The following is a 26,582-nucleotide window of genomic DNA, read 5'->3' on the forward strand; positions in this document are numbered from 1 at the left end:
ACGTTGCAATGATACAAATTACTCATAAAAACAAGGAAAAGCAGATGAGCTTACATTTAATTTTAGAAAAATATTGAGCCGATGCCTGATTGTTTCGTAGCTTAATGTCTTCTAGAAAGAATGTTAAACTATTAGTTATTAGATCTTACTTCACCATCCAATTATCCTTAATTAGTTCGAATCTTGTTTTATCTGTCGAAACACTATACATAAGGCTTCTGCTATTGCAATTTTTTACAAGATTGTCATAATACATTCTATGTTGTCATGTTATGGTGAAATTCAGCAGGGTAGTTTGAGTTTCTGCCATGCAGCCATTCTTGTCTTGTTTAACTTGAGACTCAGATGTGAAAGATTCGTAATAAAACAGTTTTATACTCCTATGGATCTGTAGAGTGAGGGGTCAGCGTCAGAAAATGTCGTCCCTCTTAGGGAAGCAAAGTCGAGTACTCGGCCGTGTGCGGGCGTCCTTGGGCACCCCAAACACAAAAAAGTCCACTGACCGAGCGCACACGTTAACACATTGGCTGAATTTTCTAGTTTTTCTCTTTGAAATTCAAAGAAATAAACTTGCTGTGCAGATTAAGCCTATGAACAAGCATACAATTGGCCCTTTCTCGACATACAGCGGTCCAGCAGGTCAATGTTGGATGGAAAGCCTCCACACGTTGGTAAACTTTAATCAAATGAAATAAAAACTAATAGTTTAACACTCTTTCTAGAAGACATTAAGCTACGGAACAATCAAGCATCGGCTCAATATTTTTCTAAAATTAATCGGAACCAAAAGCAGCTAAATTTGGCAATCGTAAAACTCTTTTACTCCGTGAACGTGTAAGTTTAATGACCCCAAGTGACCTCAAGTCAATCAACAGTGCCGACAATAATTGTTTGTTTTGTTGTTTTAATACGATTGGAACTAATTTGGGATAATTGGATGGTGAAGTAATGTCGATTTAATCTACAAATGTAATCTTATCTGCTTTTCTTCATACATTACACACTTGTTTTTATGAGTAATTTGTATAATTGCAACATTCAACTATATGACACCTAAAACTTTTGAGAAATTAAAAAATATAGAAATCCAATTATCCCAAATTAGTTCCAATCGTGTTTTTTGTCTTTGTGCCCTGTCTAAACTTTTTCCGATATCGGTGTAACCTTTTTTGAGATTAGTTCACTGTCATGCGGAGTGCTTCGGTTAGTTTGTGAAGAACGTAGTTCCAGAGTTTGAGTTTTCCGATATGCAGACATTAATTTTGTTTTTCTTCAGATTAAGATATGAAAGATAGGTGATAAAAACAGTGTTATACTCCTACTTATGTGTAAAGTGAGCTGAGGAGTTAGCGTCAGAAAATGTTGTCCCTCCCAATGAAGCAGAGTCGAGTACTCTGCCGTATGAGGGCGTGCTTGGGCACCGCCAACACGAAAATAAATTCCGCCGGAGCGCACCAAGTTCCCAAAGTGGCCGAATTTTCCAGGTTTTTAGTCTTGAAATTCAAAGAAATAAACTTGATATACAGATAAAGCTCATATTCAAGCATACAAATAACCTTTTATCAATGTACAGCCTCCCAGCAGGTCAATTTTGGGATGGAAACCTCAACACGTATGTGAACTTTAATCCAATAAAAAAACTGAAAGTTTTACACTCTTTCTACTACGAAGTTACCGTACAGTCAGGCATCAGCTCAATATTTCCCCCCCCAAAAAATTAATTGGAACCAAAATTAGCAAAGTGTGGAATTCGAAAACTTTTTTATACCGGTGAAGGTGTAACTTCATTGCAATCCACGGAGCAGATGATTGTTTGTTTCGTTATTTTGTCTTTGTGCCTGTCTAAACTTTTTCCTTTATCGGTGGAACCTCAGTGGCGATTTGTTCACTGTCAAGCATAGTGCTTCGGTAAGTTGGTAAGGAAAGTAGTACCAGAGTTTGAGTTTCCCGACATGCAGACATTCTTTTTAAGTTGAAATTAAATTTTGAAAGATAGGTGATAAAAATGGTTTTGTACTCCTACTTATTGGGGAGTTGTCCCTCTCAATGAAACAGAGTCGAGTACCCGGACGTACGAGGGCGTGTTTGGGCACCGCCAACACCAAAACGGCTGATACCTGTTTGTTTTCTAACTGAATGTCTAGTAGAAAGTAAAGAGTGTTAAATTTTTACTTTTATTATTGGATTGAAGTTCAGCTACATGTGGACGCTTACCATCCCAAATCAGACCTGTTTGTCAATTCAAGTGCAGATAATTGTGAATTGGTTGGTTGCTTTGATTTGTTTTGTTGTTATTCTGTTTTGTTTTTTTTTATCGCGTTGGGTAAACCCGTTTATAATGTCAGTTGACACTGTCGATGTTATTAGTTCACTGTCAGGCGAAAAGCTTTGGTTACCCACGAAGATGATCGGAAAACTACAACTCAAGTACTATTTCCCCTACCGACTATCTTTGTGAGTAACCAAAGCACTGCACAGTGTCCCTTTAAAGAATGTAGCCCTGTTGTTTTTAATTAGATTAAAATATAGTCCATTACGGGCATACAAATTCTACTAAATGCGATGTTCATGTTGAAAAATATAAAATATGATATATCTCTGATTTTATACTTCTTCTTTCATTTCAGATAAGTTTGCCTTTCCATGGAAGAAAAAAAAATACGTGTGTTACCACGGCGATGACGGATTTGATAATTTATCGCAATCTCGCACCCCATGAGGGTGTTACCGCCGGCAGGGAGGGGAAAGGCTGCTCCTAGTCTAATGCCAAACCCCTTCTCCAGGTCAAAGCCTGGTAGCCCCAGCACGAGATTTGTCAGGACGCGCCTGGGAAACGCCTGACCTCCGCCGTCAACTAATAAGTGCTCCTCTGTATTTACATCACAGAGCGAACAGCAAAACTCTCTCTTCAGTTTCTATCAACTTGAATTCACTACTGTAATACATCGAAACAATCGTATCTCATCTCGTAACTTCTGTTTACGCATGGAAAATACGTAAACGGAGAATCAAGAACGCGCAGATGTTGGCGATTTCGTTAAATGTGAATTTCTTGGCCTAACTTTTCTTATCCAGTGTTCGAAAGCCAACGTTAACCCTGTGCATACATCTGCATAATGGTCATAAATTTAGGGGTGACCTTTAGACATGGCATAATTAACACCTAATTGATTAACACCTTCGGTAGCGCAAATGAGTTCAAAAGTGTTATGCGTATTTTACGATTTTCCCTTCCTTGGTAAGGGACAATTTTAAAACAATTTATGCGGTCATCAAGAGTAAATAATCCGGTATCAATGTGAATAATCTTTGGGACAGGGCACAAATTAAATTCAAAATGGTTGCCATTTGCTATGTAAAACTTTCTGCAAAATACACACTTTTGTGAAGTTTATATTCTTCAGGTCATGGATGTAAAAAATAGAGTGTCTTGGGGATAAACATTCAGATTTTCTATTTTTTGGTTCTTTTCTGATCTACCACTTGTGGGAGGTCACGCTAAAGCTCTTTGATTTAGAAACATTTTTCAGTCTAAGTTTTTCGAAAATAACTATATTTTTCTCCATAATTTTAACACAGGGATGGTGCCATTTTGGATTTAAAAATATCAGAAATTGATAAGTAATTTGCTTCTCTGGTACCAACATTTGCATGGTTATAATTGATTTGGTAAGAGAATGATTGAAAGTTTCATTGAGGAAAATTTGAGCAAAAGTTTAAGTCTTTCACTTGGAAGGCATGCACTACCTTAATAGGAGCCTCAAGTAAACAACAGTGGGTGAAAAAAATAACTTTCTTGAGAGACTGTGATGATTTGTCCTGTAGACAATTTCACTAAAATGAGATAAGTCGTCAGATATTTATAAATTTCACACGTCTATATGTCATGACTTCTTTACATACGAATCTGTAGAATTACACACAGCAGACAAAAGAATCAACACAAACACATCTCTAATGTTTACAGTCATTTTATTTGTTCTGTATCGTGAATGAGGCTTTAGGTTTAACTTATAAGTGCTTTGCTAGTCCACTTTTGGAAACTTGATGCGGGGATTTTTGACACTCTGTGAGTCGGGGAGACTCCTGCGGACATTCCAATGACCTGGACAGAGACAGGTACCATTAAACCAAGGTTAAGCTGTAATTAAACTGAAAGTAAAAGGACAATGTCTTTGTGAAATTCATGAAAATTCATGTAAACTTGGGGTAATTTGACATTTTGGAATCTACTGACATGAAGGAACAGTGCCATAATATTTAAAAACTTTCAAAATCTTAGGATCATTTCTGCATGACCTTTGACACGGCTACTGGTTCTACTCTGGAATGAAAAAGGACACGATGTGTTTATATATACATACTCAGTACTCCTTAGAAATCATTTGATCGCAGAACAAATCAACCCATGTGTAAAACTGCATATGGAAATACACACATTTCTACACACGTTATTGCATGTGGTTTTGTTTGTACATGGTCCATTCAAATTCCAGGTTTAACCTATGAGCTATGCATGACACAGCAAATGACAGTTTATCATGTAGCTGCCTACACTGAGTAATATTCTCTGAAACATAAATGATTCATATCACTCAAGAAAAGTAAAGTAAGACAGATGTTGAAAATAGTTCAAGCGGTATCCTTGCGCAAAAGTCCTTTCGTAGAGAATAGTTACATCACTGTGTGCACTGAAAATGAGCAACCACAGCAAACATGGCATTCATTTATCAAAAAAAAGCCACTAGCACTGTGGTCCTGTCATTCATAACTGCCAGATACTTATCTTAAACTATCTTTCGTTTCTTGCATATGATATCACCATGACAACTGCCATTTTTGTCTCCCAACTGCATATCTTTAATGTACTTTGAAAAGTCAGAAATATATACCACGTACCATTGGGTCACACAGAACTTATATTGGGAAAGTGAATCAAGCATGAAAAAAGCTTACTGCATATGCAGGGACGGTGGACGCATTGGTTATTATACATGTAGTTCGACCAAGAATGATCTGTAAAATTCACAAATTGAGGCGCATTTTGTTGCTCCAGCATTACAGCAATTGAAATCAAGAAACAAAAGTTGGGGACGTTGCTAGAGACTGACTCAGTTCTAGCGTTATCATCAAAATTCTAGGTGAACTTCTCAGCTATTTGTGTACCACCTACATCCTCAAAAGAAAATTAAAACGAAAGAAAACATTAAATGAGCTACACTTGAAAACCTGATGTAGAATTTTCAATTCCAATACTTATCATGTCCAGTCATCATAACATTTTGTTGAATATGACAATATTTTTTTGGCTGTACCTTAACAAGAAATATGTTTGACCTATTTGAATATATCTCAATCTATTCCAATAGCAGTTTTCATGATTTTTTTCTCCGGCTGACAAAGTTTTAAGTAAGCAAGGATAGAGAAAACATCGACGGTGTTTTGCCTTCTGAAAATCACAATACTTATAAAAGAAAAAATAATGTAAATCATGAAAACCTGAATGGAATTGTTTCTTTTGAAGTTTAAAGTTTCTGGGCCCTATTTATCAAATTTCTGTGATATGGGATATTTTCTCTCTGTTCTCCATTTTACTTGTCAGTGCCGTCAGCTGTCGCTGCGTCCTTTTCACTGGCTGTCTTCTGTTCGTCTGGTTTCATGGCGGGGAAGAACAGCACCTCCTGAAATGAAAAGAATTCATCAAAGATTAAAAGAACGGAAGACAACATTTTTTTGACTCCAATTTACAAAAAACAGAGATACAAGGCGTAAAATGTGTGATGGAAAATCATGACAAAAGAGGTATTTCTACAAGCAACTCTGGTGTGGGGTATCTTGTCAGCAAATTTTATCAAAATTGTTTCAAGCACTGAAAAATTATATCATGAAATACACATAGCAATGAACCATGGGCCCACTTTCATGACCCCTTCTTGACCCTAAATTCTGGTAGTTCATTGGTGGAACTATACTAGTCTGACAGAACTCAAACAGTACTCCCTTAATTCTTTATGACTCGCTCTGGCAACTAATTTTCAAGCAAAAACTATCATTTTCTTCACAAAGACAATCATGGATTTAGAATAGCACATAGCCTCCAAAACATTATGAAGGAAGATCTTGTAAAAATCATGAAAACAGCCAAATTCCTTTACAAACAGAAATCACATAATTCTGAAAATTGCTTAAAATACAATAATCATATTGTAAAAACCTAAATTAAAAACAAACTGAATGTATTTTGGATGAAAATATTTCTGTTCATGTGTAAATGCTATCTCACCTTAATGTTATTTGAGTCTGTCAGGAACATGGTCAATCTGTCAATGCCCATACCCCAGCCACCTGTAGGGGGCAGTCCATACTCCAGGGCTGTGCAGAATGTTTCATCAACTGACTGGGCTTCCTCATCGCCAGCAGCTTTGTCCTGAAAAAAAAAATCATATCAAATCACCTTTGGCAGTGTTGTCACACTCAGCACAATAAAATGATGTCACTGGTTGACAGATAAAGGAATTAAGGTCAGAAAACTTGCAAGATTGCCGGTATTTGATTTGAAGAATCAATAGTTTGAAATGCAAAAATATCGAAAACTCGAGGCAATGCATCTAAAAATTACACGAAGACTGTAAGGTTATTCAATTTTCCACATATTCAAACAAGAGTTCAATCTAAATTTGCCATTCATTTACTACGTTGATATGGCAACATTGTCTGCAGTTTGCTACCAAGGCCATCTGCAGCCTTCTTTTTAAATGTACAGAGTTTAAAGAACATAATTTTTTGAAACGTGCAAATGCTCTATAAGCTGGCCTGCAATTTCAACAAAGAATCTGATTCATCAGCGTGCACATATAAATGTCCCATGCTTTGTACGCTGAGATTCTTTGATCTATTGAGTCTGTAACAGGTAACTCTGCTTAAGGATATGTGCAAGAATTACTTCAATCTTGATCATGTGAATATCACATGACCACACAGACCCAATGGAATTCACATGATCAGGATTGAAGTAATTCGTATTACTTCAATATTCACTTTAATATTCAAAGAATATTAAAACACCAACTGAATTACTTCAATCCTGATCATGTGAATTCCATTGGGTCTGTGTGGTCATGTGACATTCACATGATCAGGATTGAAGTAATTCTTGCACATATCCTTTACGCAGAATTACTTCAATCTTGATCATGTGAATGTCACATGACCACACAGACCCAATGGAATTCATTTGATTTTTGTTACTTACTGCAGCTTGGTTTTCAAACATTTCTCTCTGCACCACAGGGTCATTCAACTCAGTGTAGGCATTGCATATTTCTTTCTTGCAGACGAACAGTTCAAACCTCTCTGTCAGTCCCTTGATGTCTCTATGCCTGCCAAAAACAAGTTCAAAGGTCATCATATGACATGCAATTATGGTCAGGGATCAAAGGTTATTATGTGAGATATTTCCAGGTCACGGAAACTATGCAGCAACAAGGGACTTGATGTTTGGTGCATTTTTGTAATGTTTAGAGTTTTCTTTGCATTTTCTCAAGAGCAGAGAATGCTAATCATGGTGACCGTATCTCACTGAGAGATTTGGCAATTTGGCAAACCTAAACTTCCAGCTTCACATAGAGTTTCCATGACACTCTTTATGTCCCACAATGCTCTGCTCTTGCATATGCAGATGCGTAAGAAATTCAGCTTCAAAACCAGGACTTTGTGTGAGTTGGTGAAAAACAGAGCACAGTGGTTGGCAACTGTTTACTAACTCAATCCTTGAACACAGTAAGTGATGACAGACAACACAAAGAGCAGCACAATAACCCCCTCTGCAAAACCTTCTACACTCTCAACACCCCATTAAATAAGACCCCAAATTAAGGATTGAAAAGATAGACTAACCACTTGGCAAGAGGACTCATGATCTGTGGATGATCCAGTATGAAGGTTGGGCTGATACAGGATACCTCCAAATATTCTCCTACAAGCTACACATGAGAAAAGGAAAACCAAAAAGTATAATTTATACCAGACAGAGTTTACGAGTTAACAAATATCATCTCAGGCTTTGATAATTGATACAGAATGACTGTAGTAATCCAAACTGTGTTTAATAATGCTACTGCGGTATAAAGTTTCAGTTCCTGCTAAGGTTCTACTCTGTACTTGACTGAGAAAGCCAACAGTCATGCACAAATGCTTCTCTTTGCCTTGAACTTTACAGTTGAACGTTCTCTTGTGAAGTATATTTTGAACTGTGTCTTCTTCATCCAATTGGCCACTCATTCAAACACCATTGATATCTTATGGAAACAACTGCAGATAAGGGTGTTGGCATTTGGCCACTTTTTTCTGTCACTCTTATCACATTGCAATAGCTCCGAGTTATCATTTTGAAAGCAGAGAACTGTCATACCTTATCGAGCAATCTTGCGGTGGTTCTCGGCGCGCCACACTCCACTTCATGTTTGACACAGAGGTCATCCAGGAATTTTCTGGTTTCTGCCGGGGAACAGACCGTAGAAGAAACTTTAGTCACAGTGATGACTCATGCCCACTTCATAACAACAGATTTTACTAACAACACATCAACACTAGTGAGACGATGAATCCTATCTGCAATGCTGTTCCACAACAATTTGATTGGTGGGACATTTTGAAAATGATACCAACACCACTACTCATCAATTGGCCAATATGGTTGACATAACACCTCCTTTCCTATGCTCAATGATGAAAACCAGAAACATCAAAACTGATTATTTACACATTGGTATGCCCCTTAAATTTTAAATTTTATCAATTTAGGAATTTGTTAAAACATCCTTGAAACAGCCCTTTATCAATGTCATGTTCAACTTTTCTTGAATCTAAGAGAAAAATGTGGAGTCAACGATAGCAAGTGGACTTTCAAAGTCCAGGAGGTACAGTTTGAGTGGTGCATATAGAATTCCTTTGCAAGATACAGACATTTGATAATAAATTCTGTACACCTGGTATTACCATACATGTCTCACTAAGAGTTCTTGCAGGTGACTTTTATGCTGGGTGAAGCCTTCCATCCAAAGCAAAGCAAACACTTGAAATATACAGTGTTACTTAAATTAGAGAATGAAGCAAAACACCACTAATCTTTATTGCTTCGCTTTGAGTTTTCACCCCATCACCCCCATTCCCCAGTGTAAAGGTCAAACTTCATGACTAAAAAGACAGCAGGCTTGGACCAAACCATGATGACCAAGGGTAAGTGGAGACAGAATGTTCTTACCTTCTGTGTAGTACGTATCTGGCGCTGGAAGCTTGACGTTGAGTGCCTTCTCCAGATCGGGAAGCATATGGATCTTGCGGAATGGAGGGGTAAAATCCACCTCCCATCCTTCACCTTCAGGACCATCCGGATGATAGGTGATCTTATAATCCCCTGTGATTGATTTCACCATCCCTACAAACAGACAGTCAATCATTTGATAATCAATAAATTGATTGCTGGATCAAAGCTGGTTATTAAAAGAGCAATTAAAAGATTTACTGTCTTATCAAGTAGTCCTATCTTTAAAGGCCAGTTGTTGTAACTTTTGATTTTCTCACTATGTTTGTTTTTACGTAATTTTCAGGTTCTTGTTCTTCTCCCCAACGAATGTTAAAACACCAACTATTTTGCTTGTCAACACAGTGTCTATACTTGTAAAATACACTGTTATTGTTGACATTTGAATTCTAGTCCGGACTGGAATTCACTTGTCAACAATAATCATACAGTTTACACTTGTACTGGCTGACTTGAAAAGCTTAATACTGTGTAATTCAGTGTGATTCTTGGAGCAAATAAGAAACTGTAGTTGACATAAAAGACAAATCGTGAAAAAAATCATCATAAATTACAGCTACTGGGCCATTAAGATTCATATTTGTCTCTCTACGTTTTGTGGTAAGAGATACCACCAGCTCTTCATGTTCACATCACTTAAATTTAAAATGTTTGTATGTTTCATGGGTCACCAGTGTGAGTTTATCTTCGACAGGAGCACTTCCCACTTATTTCTATACAACGATGATTAAAACCTCCATTGAACAGTTTTTTTTGCAAAGTTCTACAAAAATGACTTCCCTTTTAACCATATGAATGGAGATATCACAGTTAATTGTTGATAATTTTGTAAAATTAAATTTGTCATCTAACAGGAACATTTGCAGGATGAGGTATCCACAAACCACTACCCCGCTGAGAAGTGAGGAGTATTATATAAGTGCACAACACCATACACGTACCAGTACTTGGAACTCACCATCCTCCGATAGTGAGACCATTACTCTAACCACTGCTCAAAGGTCCTTACTTATCATGGAATGTCTTTCTATTTTGTTCCCTGTTTCTGTTTAAATGGTCAAGGACCATAAAAATTAACCCGTATATGGCAAAAGTGTTTCATTTATGAACACCAGTTCCAAAGATTAGTTATCAGCCGGCTATTTTGATTACATGAACTTTGTTACATCAATAGCTTTAATTGAACCTGGTTTGACCATTTGCCCCTCATCATCCAATCATTCACTGATAACTTGCTGACACTGACATAATCTTTGCATTTGCAGTATCAATAGACTAGTTTTATCTGTGAGTCTGTTAATTTGATGTTCATGTTAAATTCACCTACTGGGTCAGAGAAAGCAGGCACCTACTTTATGCAATGTATTTTCACAGTTTATTTTTCAAAAAGAAATGAAATAAATAATTATTGCATTAATTTCTGATAAATGTATCTGTAAATGTTGACATGTAAGAATACAATGTCGTTGATTTAAGGTTTGAAAACAACAGCAAAAACATACAGACATACAGACGCCACCGACTCACCATATAAGCTCTTTTTGATATTTGTTTACATACCTAATATGAGTTAAAAAATAGACAAGTGATGGATGGAGTTTCAGTGTGGTGTTTTTAAGGATAACCAAATGTGTCATGATTTCTGTTTCTGTTCAGTGTATTCAAAAAAACAATTAAAGCTTGATTTGATTACACATTCTTTCTCCCTGAAAGACGCCTTGATAGATAATTTGAGAACACTTGGAATTTTGGTGGTGTACTCTTACAGTACATTTACAGTTAATGCTATGCATGCACACTGTTGCACTGTCTTTCACATTTGTTCTTATGCTGACGATAATTACGATAAAATACACAATCTAGTTGATGAGATGATGCTTGATCTGACACCAGACAAACAATTTTTGACAATGCTCAACACATGGCACTACCCATCCCACCCCCTACTCCCGGAAAGGCTAACTAAATGACCCCTCCCCAATGCACTGACCTGTGTTCTCCGATTTGATTTGATTTCACTGACCTGAGACCATTGATTCTGTCATCTGAATTAAATCATTGTAGTCGGCATAGGCCATGTAGAATTCACACGTGGTGAACTCTGGGTTATGTGTCAGGTCAATTCCCTCGTTGCGGAACTGACGGCCAATTTCATACACTCTGTCAACACCACCGACGACCAACATCTGTAATGGAGAAAGTAATAATTTTTTCCTTAAACACTGAAAACAGATACATTTTATTTCATTGAAACACCTGAAGGGTGAGACGAGAATGATTAACCCTGTGAGTGCTGTACTTTTTCCCGCTAAAATTTTAGTGCAAAATTCTACCAATTTTTATGAATTTCTCTGTAATTGTTTTGACAATTTTGGAGTAGATGGCCATCACTTTTCATTGGCTACAGTTTTTGATCAAAATTTTGGAAAAAATCCGAAAAAAATTGTGTGTTACCTTTTATGTAGGAGACAAAAGTTGACTTTGGCACTCAAAGGGTTAATAACTGAATTCAAATGAAAGGATAAGTTTCGATATGTAATTATAGCATTGTACTTCAGAGACAAACTCAAATCAAATTATACATTTCCTGCACTAAACTTTTTCAAATCACGTTGGAAATGAAAGAAGTTTTTCAAAATGAAAGTTGATTGGGTTCAAAGTTCAGCATAACGACCCGGACTGAACAACGACCAAAGGTTAACCACTACAGATTCTCAAGTACCAAGGTAACCACACGTGAGACAATAAATGTAGTCTGACTAATATAAATCAAGGTGCGGCTCCACCTTGCAAGTCGCGTGAACAATTGAAATAAATAAAAAAGAAGGAATTCAAACCGTACTTTGTGGTACAACTCCGGGGCTACCCTCATGTAAAGATCCATGTCTAGTTCATTGTGATGCGTGACAAATGGCTTGGCTGATGCACCACCAGCTATCATGTTCATCATGGGAGTCTCAACCTACAAAGGAGTAAAAATTAAATGAGTAAGTGACAAATTTTAACTCAAATGAACAGGGTATCATACCGGTACTCAATGTGAATTAGGTGATAACAAAACTATGTACAGTTGTTATCATAAACTGAAGAAATCTGAATAAGAACAATCTTACATATCCTATCCACATTGGTTTTGGTTGATTTCTGTCAGCTAATCCTATCTGCACACTACATGTTTCTTGACAACAAAAACCAAAACAAAACAAAAAATTGGCAAGAGTGAGTACATTGACAATGCACCAGTTTCTGTCCTGTGTAAATTCAACTTTTTTGACTTCTTTTTACTTTTGAGCTTGAAAAGACTGGTCATGCAAATTTGCACAAGAACGACACCCCTAATATCTACATTTTACCTGAAAAACTGTCAAAAATAGAAGCACACAAAAGTAGTTCTTCCTGGAAACACTGACTTTGGTTCAAATTGATATGTTTATCATTGATTAAGTCATGGTTAACTCTTCAATGCTCGTCATTTTCGGAAAAATATGAAAGACAACCACCAAAGAAATATGCAAACAAGGCATTTTTGACTCGATTATCATAATAAATATGTTAAAAACCCCCACAGTAAAGATCCTTGCATTGAAATATTGAGGGCTGCATTGCCACGCCTCTAAAAACTACAACGACATAAGGTTGATTGTGCCTTGGGGACAGATATAGGGACTCTCACATTTTGCTAAAACTTTTCTGATCTACCTCTTGTTGGGGGCTCATTTTGAACCTCTCGATCAATCAAAAGCTTTTATCATTTTTATATATTGTGAAAATCGGAAATTTCATTTTCCCCAGAAAGTTAACACACCGAGGGAATCCATTTTGAATTCCAAATATACCGGTACTAATTATTTGGTAATTTGTTTTTGTAGTATCAAAATTTGCACAGTGAACCCTGATTTTTAATTCTTGATTTGGTAAAAGACAATGGTTGAAAGTTTCCATGGGGAAAGTTTGAGCAAAAAGTTTAAGTATTTCACTTTTGAGGTGCATACTACCTTCACTAGTCTGTCCATTTGTTCACATTACCTCACACATGTACGCCACTGAAAATGGCATCCACTACCCAACCATCAAATTAACTCTGGGTGGATTCAGTTGCAATGTCAGGCCATGTCATGTCTGAAAAGGGAAGGAAGGCTGGAGCAAGTTCTTACCTCGAGAAATCCCATTTCATCCAGGAATTTACGGACGTGATTTACGATTTTGGCTCGTATGAGGAATTTCTGTCTGACGTAATCATTCATGATCAAGTCCAAATACCTCTGTCGGTACCTGGTTTCCTGCAGATCAACAAAAAAACCATACAGTTTTGTAACATTACAATTTATTGACGTGTGTTTCTCTCTTTAACTTGACTCCTGAATAGACAAACTTCGGCTTGGAAGTTTTGGTTAGTGTCAGCTCACCTTGTCTTTGAGGCCATAGTGGAGATGTGGCAACATGTGAAGACACGGAGACAGAACAATCATTTCCCTGGGTAAAATACTGAGTTCGCCTTTCTTTGTCTTGCCTATAAGAGCCAGGAGAACAAACACACGATAAGAAATCTAACTGAGGTTACTGACTTCTTTTTACAAGATTCTTATTTGTACACAACAGTTGAGAACATAAAGTTATTCTCTCCCGGAGAGACAAACTGGTATGTCATATGGGCTGCCGGTACATTACTGTAATTGTTCGTTGACATTTACTCATCAAATCTCAAACTTAGCAAGTCATGAAAACAATGAACCCTTTGCAGAAAAGAACATAACCCCAAAAGAAGGAAATGAAATTTTCATGTCTGAAAAGATATCTTTTCTCTGCTGCATATTTTTTTTTCCAAGTCTTTTGTGTTTCAGCTTGGGCTGTAATCATTCCAATCAGCTTAAAAGTTTAAGAACATTCTATTCAACAAGTAGGTAAACAAAGTACAAACCAGGATTTCCTATAACACCAATGATGTCTCCTCTTCTAATTTTATCATTGATTTCAAAGAATTTTTCCTCTGATGGAAAATGTCTAGAAAAACAGAAAAAAGTACATAAACATTCTTAAAATTACACTGGATTAAACACAATATATGCACTTTTCCAAATATGATTCTTGCCCAAGATAGTGGTGCAAATGTTGAAAACATCATTTTTCACCTGAAAGAACTCAAAATGAATGGTGCCAGTCAAAGAACAGTAATTTCATAATGCTTACAGACTAGTCAACAAAACTTGTTTTACTTGCTAATTATGCTTAAAACAAGGTTCACAAAGTGAGATTCAGCGACATTGGTTTTGTCAATTTCAACAATGGTATCACCTTCCAACTTTTGACCTGATGTGACCTTTAACCTTACAACATTTTTGCATATGACATATAAACTTTTGACCTTGCTTACTTTGCATTTGACATGACCTGAAGTTTGACACCCTCTCCCCTGAGGTCATAGAAGATCAACTTGGCTCCTGATTCCCTCTTGGCGTGGACACGACCTGGAATATGAGAAGATTCATACATTATCACAATGTTTCAATTTCCTTGGCATTATGCCAGGTTGTTGTCTTGGCTTTACAAGGCACAGCAAATATGCAGACAAAGTTTATTTTGCCTTGGCATACATGCACAATGGGAAAAGTTAAGTCCTTTTTTGATATTTTTTTCAAATTGTAACAAAGCTGTACAGAAAAAATCCATTTCATCACATTGGCAGAAGTCATGAGAAATTATGCTAACTTTTGCCTGTTTTGCATCATTCTTGGCTGTCTTGCCTGTAAAGTAATGCATGTGATTTTTATGGCCTCCATTGCATTACTAAGGTAGTATGTGAGTCTTGTGTACGTAAAAACTATGAGTCTTGTCAAAACTTTATCAGTGCGTACAACCAGTAATGGTACAACGTTGCTGTCACTTGGTTTACTTAGCAAATATCATCATTTTTGGCGAAGCATCAAGAATTTAAACTTTAAGTTTTGCTATAACTCATCCTGACAGGTTATTTGTGAAAACATGTCACAGCAGTAGCAATACTGACAGTCACACTATACCTGCAACATTCACTATCACATCATTAAGCTGTTCTTCAGCTTTCAGGTGGCTGTATTTCTCTATGAAATCAGTCAGCGAAACGGTCACGTGAAATTTGTGTGGGTACGGGTTCTCTCCAGCCTCTTTCTGCTGTGCGATTGCCTGAGAACGGATCTTGAAATATTGCTGCAGGGTAGACAGAGACACACAGAGAAGATTGTTATAGAATTTAAAACCACAGCTGACTCGATAGTGAAAAAAGGTAAACAATATTTCAAAACTTGATCATACATATAGCACACCACAGAAGCAAACAAAATAGTGCTACACTCAGAGTGTGTGGTACAGCATCTACTGAATGTACAAACTATACTATATGTACACATTACAATGTACTCTAGTTTGTTGGATCCTCATCGCTTCTCCTTAGGGACAACAACTTATTAAATACGTACATGGCAGACAGAACTTGACCTTTGACCTCAAACCCACTTTTCTCAAAAATTCAGACGACAAAAGCTATGATTTGAACCTCACACAATTGATAAATTAGAGAAAAAGGCTGCCAGAAGGACATTTCAAAACCAAATGTAAGACTTGTGTATACTATCTCCATGGTATAACTGTGGCACATGGCATTAGAGTAACTTACATGCAATAATCAGAATATTGGTAGAGCTGCACCCTCTCAGACTCCCCTTTCAGCTAGAATGTGCCTCAGGGACAGATATTCAGACTCAAATTTTTACAATTCTTTTCTGGTCTAGCACTCATTGGGGCTCATTTTAAAGTTCTTCTAGTATGAAAAATTTTCACTACCTTAACTTTACGGAAATTGAAAATTGTATTTTTCCCTGTAGAGTTAACAAAAGAATGAGGGCCATTTTGAATTTAAAATATTGGTAGATTTTAGGCAGTTTGTTTCTCTGGTACAAACTTTGCATGGTGTGAGTGATTCCTATTATTGATTTGGTAGAGAATGGTTGAAAGTTTCATTGAGGAAAGTTTAAGCAAGAGTTGAAGTTTTTCACTTTCGAGGCAAGTACTACCTCTGAGTCAACAAAATGAGTTGGGTTTGTTACATGTATGTACATGTTTTAATTGTCAAAGGTCCACAAAGCAAAGCAAACTTAAGCATCCTAGTACTGAAAAACAACACCTCTGGACCAAAAGTTATGTATGGGATTTGCAATGGCCAAATTGGACAACAGCAACTCACCCGTGGGTCTAAACTCTCTTCTTCAGCAGCGGTCATCTTTTTGGCGGCTCTTTCGGTTTTCTTTGGGGCGGCCATGTTGGCTAGAGCTTTTTCCTTCTCTTCTTTTTCCTTGGCCTTCTTTGCTGCTTTCTCTCGCCGCTTGCGCTCACTGAAAAGAAAAGAGAGGAGTTCATCAGAAGGGGGGAAAATAGCGTGTGGGTTCAGCAGACCTGAAATTCAGGTGTCCTGTTTGAACCTTACTAGACGGAACGACCCAAGTGAAATGTTGCCATTGGCGATTACTCAACATTTCACAATACAATGCAATACAAATACAACAACACATTTTTATGTTATATCCAAAAAATATTTGCACAATTCAAGGAAAGTGTATATACAAAGAGGTTGATGATAGTGGATGTCTGATTTGAGACCAGTCTGTTATGATACTGATTATCAGTACATTTGATGAGGAAAAAATACAAAAATACATCATAATAATCATTGATCTAGATAAAATATTTAAAATCAAGAAAGTTACAAAATCATACTGATTGAATTTCACACACACACACCACACCAGAAAGCATTAACCTTAGATTCAATTTAAGAAAGAAGAAAAAAAACGACCCCAACCTATAACATGGCAAGCTCAAGAAAACTATTATGTTCTCAGCAATAATACAACACATGAAATCAAAGTAAACATGAAAATGAATTTTTGTATGTTAGGGTTGCTGACAAGCTACACAAACCGTTCAGTACCTGTGCTCTGGCTACAGTACCACCACAACTATGCTTTCACAGTGCAGCTGAGGAGGTGTTGCCTGTATGTTGCATGCAACAGAATTTGAAACTGCTGTACAGAAACAGGGGTATATATACATGTAGGTGTTTATTTTGGGCCTGGATGGATGATGAAATACCAATGGCCCTTGAGATATTGTACTTCAAGGAAATGAGTACATGTGACGTGACAAAAGATTTACGGAGTGGGTGTTATCTATTTCTTATCTCAGTTGTTGTCAATACTGAGCGTGATCAATCAGAAGATGGCAAAGTCCTAGGTACACTTCTCCATTAGAACAAATTATCGTCACGCTGTCATGCTAGGGCAATAATTGTGGCGACAAATCCATTGTAACTCTATTGTAAGTATCCAGTAAGGAAAAAAGCCTAAAAATATACTTTTAAAAAAGCAAACAAAAGCAAAACAAAATGTCTTGCAGATGCTGAAGATTTCAAGTTGCATTTTTCTCAAAAGCAATAAGAAGCGCATTCTTCTTAAAAGTTTCACTGATTTTCTGAATATCGATACACTTTTCATGTGTACATTCAATACTTCTAACTTCCTCTTGTTTGTTTAGGTTTCTCTGGTTTGTCAACCAATTTACAACGCTGCTTTCAGTTTTCATAAAACCTTATCTTCATAAGCATCGTGCCTTAACAGCAATTTGTACAGACAGAAGTAGAAACTGGGTCAAAAGCTTGCATGGTTGGCTTTGTGTGAAGACACCACTGTACATGTATGACCTCATTTGACCTCTGTAGACACACTGTTTCATTTTCTCTTGTAGCAATACCAACCTGGCACCAAAGTGCTGCAAAGATCACATGCACAAAAACATAGAAATTCATTGTCTATGACAAAAATAACTCCTCTTATACTCTAAACAGAACTCATTTACAATGAAATGGAATAAAGACCTTGCTCAGGTGATAAAAATAAAACTTCAAAACTTACAGCAAATCAAATGCACTATCTATATCACAGTCATTTCTTCTGCATAGATTCACATTTATAACTGTGATACTGAGATATTTCAGCTCTGTATACCCCTGTACTTTGGATCAACCTATTGTTAACTGTCAAACGCCAGAAACTACTTTTCAAGCTTTGGTGATAAAATGGTAAATGTGTTGACCACAGCCACCTAAAAGAGAAGTTTCTTATCTTGCATTGTTTAAAGCAAAGTCAACAAACGAGAATACATGCGGAAGACAACGCTTTCATTTTTACATCTACTTATCTTTAACTGGTCTATTCACATATTATGATAGACTACAGTGTATCACAATTTTATAAAAACTAAATGTGGCTTTGATTGAAGTCCCACGACAAACTTATTTTGTGTCTCTGTATGTGAGACTGCACACAACAAAACACTTGATTCAGCCGAGCTGTCACATGCACAGACATGGCAGTCAGCGTGAGTAGGCTTGACAGCGGCAACAGAGATCGACTGACACATCATTGATACACACCCCTGCTACTTGTAGATTTTGACAACAGGAAAAATACATTGTTTTAAGGCCAGGAAGAAAAAATAAATTGTTCATCGAATTGTGCCGCTTCTACGTTGGCATATTTTGAATTTTTTTTTTTTTTGATCGCGGCAAATTCTTACTTCCGCATTACAAATATTTTTAGTACTGCCGATGGTGGCGCCCTACACTGTGTCGGGTTTTCGCGGGCACGGGATTTTGAATGCGACTTCATTCGTGTTTGGACTTAGTTGACCGCCAACACGTTGTAGTTACGTCTGAATTTGGCGAATCACGACGCAAAGTGGGTCGATTTGGCCAGAAATTTGCTGATCGCCAACATTCGATGTGATGGCCAACAGTTAGTTCCAGAGACGCTGTTCAGTGCAGTGTTTGTCCTGATATTACGTTCGGCGATTTGTTCAACAAGATCGTGACAGCAGATGGACGGTGCATCCGATTGAATGAAATTGCATCGAAAGTATAAAAATTTACGGCAATGACAAAACAAATGGTTGCGTCGATGTTAAAGTACGATCTGAATGATGACTATATAACTATGGCCTATGTTATTGTTGGGAAATATAGTATTGAATTCAGTTACCAGTATCAGTGTTTCTTGTCTGAGATATTTCTGGTAAAAAGGGAAACAATTATCTTGCCTTGTCTGCATCTGTGCAAAAATGCAAGAGAACCGCGTTTACCTTCGGCCTAAAAAAAAAATAAAAAAAAAATTTTTCGCTCGCCGCTCCTGGGACTTGGTCCAAAAATCCGATGAACAAGATTTTTTTTCTCTGGCCTAAAGTGAAAATGAAAGAATAAGAATTCAAGAGCACACGAAGAGGAATGTTCATCTTTGGCACACATATTGATCAGATCAAAGATTCAACAGACAACAATGAGGACTTGACCTATTAAAAGGCTAATTGATTAATCCTAACAATAGCTGTTCTACTCTAAGCTTAGCAACCGTGACGGGCAAAATTATCGCTATTTTCATTGTCATTCTGTTATTTGTTCTGCAGTGGTGGTTATATTTGTTTATCCACAAATTGAAAACGACTGCAATTCATGTACTTCAGAGAAATTATTCACCACCAACTTGAGCTCTTTCTATTGACTGATTCTTTCTATCAAGAAATTTGAAAGGAAATATAAAAAACCCTGGGTTGAGTCTCAGAGTTTTTAGTAGGTCGGATCTAGAAGATGTCTGCAAAACAAGTTCACAACTGAGTCAACAGTGATCCCTGGGTGCTATGTTCATCATACAGCTTTCTATTTAATTATTTCACCACCACCATGGTTTAGCCAAAATCCATTGCCATCAATTGGATGGCACTTGTGGAAAGTAGGGTGGGGTGGGGGGTGCAAGTTAATGCTGATGAATTTAAAGGAAATTTACGGCTGGCTTTGATGATTTGACAATGATACAAATGACATTGTTACTTTGAGTGATCTGGCACAACACTGTGATGACCTTGCAAAATAACCGTTGTGACCTTCTGCTTCTTTCAAACAGAAACTTCTAAAATATGCTGATATCAGCAGAGATGAGTCATTCCATGTAAAATGCTAATGTCATGGCATGTTCTCGGTATTTCTCACGGACAACAAAATACCCAGGGGTTAGATGATAGTGGAGAGGGGCTGGCATATTGTGCTGTCCAATACAGAACTACTAGTACATGATGGTGTCAACTTTTTTGTCATGTGATGTAACATGTAAGCCAATCAGAATTCATGATTTATGGACAGTGATTTATTTTGCCTAACAAACACCCTGTACAACTGTTTTAAACACACCCATTTTTGTACAACACTTCAGAGCTTATTCAACATCAAGTGAGCATAGCAGTTTTCCTACAGCAACCATGATCCGTAACCACCACAACAAACCCCCTTAGAAACCGCAACAGGATATCAAAGGCAACAAGCAATGAACTCACACCAAACATCAGACTTGGAAGATCACACCACGCAAAGTAAGTATTCATTTTAAAAACCCTACCATTTTCTGTCTAGTTTTTTCTTTTTAAATGAAACTCCATGAATCAACATAAGCACTGACCTGCAGTTTTGCCTGTCATCTGACTGCAGTTGAAAAACTGAGGTCTTGAAAGGGGCCCTCTGGTGGCCAAATATTGCACATAGCTGTCTTGCTCTTGGTGCCCACGATCCTATCAGTATTCTGCTAGGACCTACTACCAGCATGTTGCACACAGTGCATTTAAAATGCACTGGAATTCTGAAATCCTTCTTGGGCTAGCTGGCAAGGGCCTTTTGGCTTTCAATTGGTAGCTTTGCTCTTTTTTGATTACCACATTTCACTTGGTTTATCTGTCAAGAAAGTGACAGCATTGTTTGACTTTAGATGAGTGAAGATTGCTGAACTGATGGAAGCCCCTCACCAACTTTGAGCATGAACTTAAACCTTATACATTATCGGGTTACCAAATATTTATGATTTACAAGAGATTAAACTTCAAGTCCATTAAGCTGATTTGATTAAATTGACAATTTAATTTTCAACCCCCGATCAAACATTGAATCAGTACATCTGCTGACCTGGATATGACAAGTTAAGCTTGGAGAAAAACACAAGCTGTTGTGCAACTCATAAGTGAGGAAGCATTGCATCACACTTTCAATGAGAGCTAATCCCTGATAATTTTCACACATTTTGGTCAACTCATGAACTACAATAAACAAAACCTACATGGACATGCTAGTACTTTATTGCACTCATTTGGAGAATACTGGAAGAAATTTAAAAGATAGTGTTTTGATTGGCCATATCTGTTCCATCATGAATCAAATGAAAATCAGGATATTGTTGGTTTTACAGTAGATGCTTTGTATCAGACGTGACATTTTTTTTGTAAAACAATGGCTTAAGCCATGGGGAGGGGGAGGAGGGAGAGCAAGTCCACCTTACAGTCCCCCGGGACCAATATCAAGGAAAACTAACGAGTGAGCTGGTATCTTAGTTTTGTTGCTGTTTGAGTGTACACCCATTACAATATAATTCAAGTGATGGCAGATTCATTCACAATTCTGAGATAATATGCTTGTGTGAGAGCTTTGACATGCCTACTGTAGCATACATTGGCTGACTCCTTAGAGACTATGGTATATGGTAGGCTTTTTATGGTGCAAAAGTTAATATGCCTATATCACGACATTTATCTATACATTGAGACTTTCCAAACACTCACGTTGGAGGGTAGATCTGGAGAAACCTCACCTTTGCCTGAAACAGATGTGATGTATCCTATACACATTTACTTGGGAGCTCTATTAGTGGTGACAATATGGTCAACTGAGAATGAGGTTCAGTTTTATGGACCGTATTGACCTATGAGATAGGCTAGCAGAACAAAAAACCAAATGATGCCAATTGTTCACATTTTATTTCGACTACATAATAATCCATTTGCTTGTCAACTTTAAGCAAAAATGGGACTGGTCCCCCTCCCCAATCCAGAAGGAAATGGGGGGCTGGGTGTCACTAAGAAAGTCTTCCCAAAGCTCTGTGAAATCGAAGTTTAATCCTTTCAGCATATATCATTGTCAAGGAATGGGCTAATAAGGTTCTTTTACGCGGAATAACAGTAACACACTTCATCCTCCTCTTCCCCCTCCCTCATGGGACAATGGTCTAACGAACGAAAATCGATATTTTGACAGCTTAGCTGCGACGCATTGAGTAAAGCTTGACTTGGGACTTCGATGGCTTGATGCACGGTCCCTCTTGATGCAATCAACTGTCAACTTGTTGCATCATGCTTCAGTGGGTTTGCGTTATAATTGTTTACCACTTCCACCTCTTATCAGCAGAAACAATCATAGTTGAAATTTATTGAAATGTTTTCGCAAAGTTGAGCAAGATGTTACCCAGAACACGGTGTGGAGGGACCGTGCCCAGAATGAAGAGCACTTGACTTGTAATCGAAGGTACACTCGACGCAAAAATTTCTGAGACAATGTTAGGCGGCTGGTTGTAGTTTTTACAACCATACGAACACTTCTTAAGTCAGGCAGAATGCGGTGCAATTGGCAAGGTGGGGTCATCACACAGGCCGCGGGGTCATAAACAGTAGAAATGAAGTGTGGTCAGCTGCTTGTGCTGGCTGGCTGGCCAAATGCAATGAATTGGAAAAGCCGGTTGGTTCCGATATTGCTCTTGCGTCCTCTAAAACTTGAAATAATTTTACGCTTTATGGCGACCCAGTGGCAGCCGATTGGTGAATCCGGCTTCTACTTCAAGGTGATCGGATGATAAGCTGCATGAAATTGACGGAAACACAGAAAGTTAACACTTACTTCTTGCTGAGTGGGGCTTCACTGTCCGCCATTTTAGCACATGTGTTGGGCAAAGCACTGTGGGAAAGGTCATGCTCGGGTCACTTGAGTGCGGGAAGAAAATTATGCAATGAGCTGTAACTTTCACGATGACTTGAAAGGTTATACTTACAGGGGGATCTGTTGAATGTTCCGATTGGAATAATGCACGTTTAATTTTAAATATATAGCATAATAAGTACGAAGCAAAACTATCTTTGCAACGGGATCTACGAGCAAGCATCGCGACTTTAAATGTTCTAAATTAGAACGCAAACATCGTGTATTGCGTTGCTATGCTATCAGTTTGTCTAGTCTTCCGATGTTGTTGGAATAACTAAAACGATTAGAAATGGCCGAATATCCAGGCGAAGGGCTTCGCATGTCAAATTATGGTCTAAAGAACCCGTCGCCGGAAGAAATTCATTTACTGTGGCGAGAAATTGTTGGCGTACGTACTCGTATTAGCTTTAGGCATTCATTTCACCTAAAACACAACATTGGATAGACCATGGATGAGACATAGACCTGCCACTGTCACTCGTCACATCATTGCAGTACCTAAAGAAGTCAGCGTAGAGCTACTTTCCTGACTTTGATCGTCTAAGTATTGATAGATTGAAATTGTTCACAGAGCGAAGTCAAAATTACAATTTAGTTCGTACGAAATACGTCCGAAACAGGCATTCGTCACACATATTCCCGTAGCGTAGCGCAAGGGAAGGGCCAACGCACGTTTTCATGTTTCCGCCAGAACTTCTGCACGATTGGAAAGTTACAAGACACCAACAAAAAGGGGAAAATGTTGATTTATTGAGATTATTTGCCTCAAAACATGACTTGATTGAAAAATTATACTTATTGATTTAACATCATGAACTTCATCCTTATCTGTACACAAAAGTTAGGCCTAAGTTTAGTTTAGCAAGCAGAGTTGAGTGACGAGGATAAAATCCATTAATATAGAAAAAAACAGAGCTTTCGGTCATTTTGCTGAGGCAAAGTGAAATATGACATACAAGGAATCTCTCTCTCTCTCTCTCTCTCTCTCTCTCTCTCTCTCTCTCTCTCTCTCTCTCTCTCTCTCGCAGAGAGAAGCTCGTATTCGCGGAAACCATTTAGCAATCAAAGGCGATGGTTCGGAACACTGGCCAGGGGTCAAAGATCGGGAACCAACCGAAGATGAACTGAAAACGCAGTATACATACTTTAATAACAACAAACCGGTATGTATTCCGGTCATCTTTGTGTTTAGTTCATTTCTTCAGTACTTGCGATTGTGTATTGATTTACCGTCAGACTTCGATGAGTTTTGTGCTGGCGCTTACTTTCTGGTAGAAATGTTCGGTCTTTGTGATCATACACTAGGACACTGAAACCTTCCAAGGTTTCATTTTGCACCGTCAGATTTGATGTCCGTGCTACGAGAGCTGGTGCATGTTCTGTGGTTTAAAATTAATGACGACGACCACTACAACTAATAAGAGATCTTGGCAGAAAAGGAAGCGCTTCATCACAACAAAGAGCTGAAGCACCCCATACCATTATAATACGACAATAGGTGTTCTAATACAATAAACTATCACAATAAAGGCAAAGGGAAGGTGGTAAAGGTGCAATGTCCCAAATACCTACGTCGGAAAAGTTGGCGGAAACCGGGGAGGAAAACATTCATAACTAGGAACCTTGGAAATGTGCAACTACTGAAGAAACAATAGAGGGCGCTATGCAAGCTAGGCCGCGACTACCTTTGCACAACCTTTGTAACAATAACTGTCTAAATTTTTAAAAGTAAGTTGTAACCTTGGCTTTTCAAGAAACATTAGCTACATCTACGCTATGTGCTTATGTTCCACTATGTCGTCACTATATAAACCCCGTCTTCTAGTTGTTTTTTTATCTCTTTGTCCCAGAGCAACCCAGTATCGACGTATGATCGATTATTCCACGTAAAGCACGGATATCAAACGAAACTGCACCGTGATGATCGAGAGCACACAGTTGGTCTGAATGTACATGCAGAGGTAGATACCTTTTTATCGAAAGTAGGTAGTACAACATCGCATTCCCAGATCAATTCAGCTACATGAGCCCACAGGCGCTCCTTAGCTGGGTCGTCTGCTAAGTAGATCGATTTTCGGATCGATCTATTGATCCCGTAGTCGATATGCCCGCCACTGCAACCTAAATACTCACAAGGTGTGCAACACAATCACTCAAAAAACACACCACCCGATTTGTCAACTGGCCGTGCGCTCACACAAAACATTCAAAACTACACTCCCATATACTAGTTGGATCACAAATTTACCCATCTCCTCAAAAATCACGCCGATGAGTGTGTCACTCGCGTCATCTTGAAGAAATCGGCCGTGTTATGAGACCAAGCGCGGTGAATGCGGCCTGCAGAACGATTCTACCATATGACGTCATTTTTTCCACTGCTGATTGGTTCAACTGTACTTCAGCAGTGACGTCTTGCCATGACCTTTGCTTTGACGGTTGATTAGCCAATCAGTGGTAGAATAAATTACATCATATGGTAGAATCGTTCTGCAGGCCGCATTTCACCGCGCTTGGTCTCATAACACGGCCGATTTCTTCAAGATGACGCGAGTAACACATTCATCGGCGTGATTTTTGAGGAGATGGGTAAATTTGTGATCCAACTAGGTATAGGGAGTGTAGTTTTGAATGTTTTGTGTGAGCGCACGGCCAGTTGACAAATCGGGTGGTGTGTTTTTTGAGTGATTGTGTTGCACACCTTGTGAGTATTTAGGTTGCAGTGGCGGGCATATCGACTACGGGATCAATAGATCGATCCGAAAATCGATCTACTTAGCAGACGACCCAGCTAAGAAGCGCCTGTAATTCAGCTACATGAGCCTACGGGTTCCACGCATTCTGCAAGTTACACTTTGTATAAATGACCAAACGCTTGCCCGAGAGTTACATCAGCTGGCAGCACAGACGTGAAAAGTCACTGTAGATGTACAAATATATTCGCCTGGCTTGGTGTTCACCACTGTTCAAACAAACTCTGTGAATAAAGGCTTGCCTTGAAAAATAGTTCATCTCCCCGGTTCAAACGAGACAATTATTCTCCACAGTTGTTATAGGAGAGGGCATCGCATGCGCTAAAATGCCACTTGCGTTACCGTACAGAAATTGAACGTACTTTTTATTTGAAAGTTTTTTCTCAAGCTTAATTCCTTGAAGTCCTTGAAGTAATACAGATGATCCTTTTCAGTGATTGACTTATTCCTTTCACCTTTTCCCCAATCATTTGTTTGTTGTCCTTTATTTCACAGGAGCAAAGCAAGGCAGTGCCAGTATTGTCGTCGTCATGGTACGGACACCGTGAGGCCCTTGAACCACAGTCCAGGAAACACGTCAGAATCGAACACGTTTTGAAAGGTTTCTACTGCGCACGTGGTACCAATATACCGGGACCAGACT

The 26,582-nt window shown here is 38.2% G+C and overlaps 1 protein-coding gene and 1 long non-coding RNA gene across 5 annotated transcripts; one reads left to right on the top strand and one right to left on the bottom strand.

Annotated features, from left to right (window-relative positions):
- Nucleotides 1-3,955: 3,955 nt before the first annotated feature.
- LOC139140859 (lysine--tRNA ligase-like) lies at nt 3,956-23,157 on the bottom strand. 3 transcript variants are annotated; one of them, XM_070710327.1, is made up of 16 exons: nt 23,106-23,156; nt 20,851-21,119; nt 16,539-16,686; nt 15,340-15,505; nt 14,694-14,787; nt 14,241-14,323; nt 13,729-13,832; nt 13,477-13,602; nt 12,165-12,284; nt 11,346-11,508; nt 9,263-9,436; nt 8,411-8,496; nt 7,897-7,982; nt 7,253-7,379; nt 6,284-6,427; nt 3,956-5,681 (listed from the first exon to the last, which is right to left on the bottom strand). In XM_070710327.1, the coding sequence occupies exons 2-16, from the start codon at nt 20,991-20,993 to the stop codon at nt 5,592-5,594; spliced, it is 1,854 nt and encodes a 617-aa protein (XP_070566428.1). In that variant the 5' UTR covers nt 20,994-21,119; nt 23,106-23,156; the 3' UTR covers nt 3,956-5,591. The 3 variants fall into 3 exon arrangements, with proteins under 3 accessions (XP_070566428.1, XP_070566429.1, XP_070566430.1); XM_070710328.1 differs by lacking the exon at nt 20,851-21,119 and having other exon boundaries at nt 23,106-23,157; XM_070710329.1 differs by lacking the exons at nt 20,851-21,119; nt 23,106-23,156 and adding an exon at nt 17,283-17,405.
- On the top strand, nt 20,624-26,573 carry LOC139140860 (uncharacterized). 2 transcript variants are annotated; one of them, XR_011554081.1, is made up of 3 exons: nt 20,624-20,764; nt 25,037-25,147; nt 26,435-26,573. It is a non-coding gene; the product is annotated as an uncharacterized lncRNA (long non-coding RNA). The 2 variants fall into 2 exon arrangements; XR_011554080.1 differs by lacking the exon at nt 20,624-20,764 and adding an exon at nt 24,215-24,349.
- The last annotated feature ends 9 nt before the right edge of the window (nt 26,574-26,582 follow it).

The sequence above is a fragment of the Ptychodera flava genome, chromosome 9 (assembly GCF_041260155.1).
Source record: "Ptychodera flava strain L36383 chromosome 9, AS_Pfla_20210202, whole genome shotgun sequence".
Lineage (NCBI taxonomy): Eukaryota > Metazoa > Hemichordata > Enteropneusta > Ptychoderidae > Ptychodera > Ptychodera flava.

What these genes read in the sequence shown, in the direction of transcription:
- LOC139140859 (XM_070710327.1), bottom strand. Translation starts at nt 20,993, where the DNA reads ATGCTGGTAGTAGGTCCTAGCAGAATACTGATAGGATCGTGGGCACCA. An exon ending in CAGGTCATGTCAAATGCAAA is followed by an intron (nt 14,324 to 14,693) that starts GTAAGCAAGGTC and finishes CTGTTTTTCTAG; the next exon opens with ACATTTTCCATCAGAGGAAA. An exon ending in CAGACTCAAATAACATTAAG is followed by an intron (nt 5,682 to 6,283) that starts GTGAGATAGCAT and finishes TTTTCATTTCAG; the next exon opens with GAGGTGCTGTTCTTCCCCGC.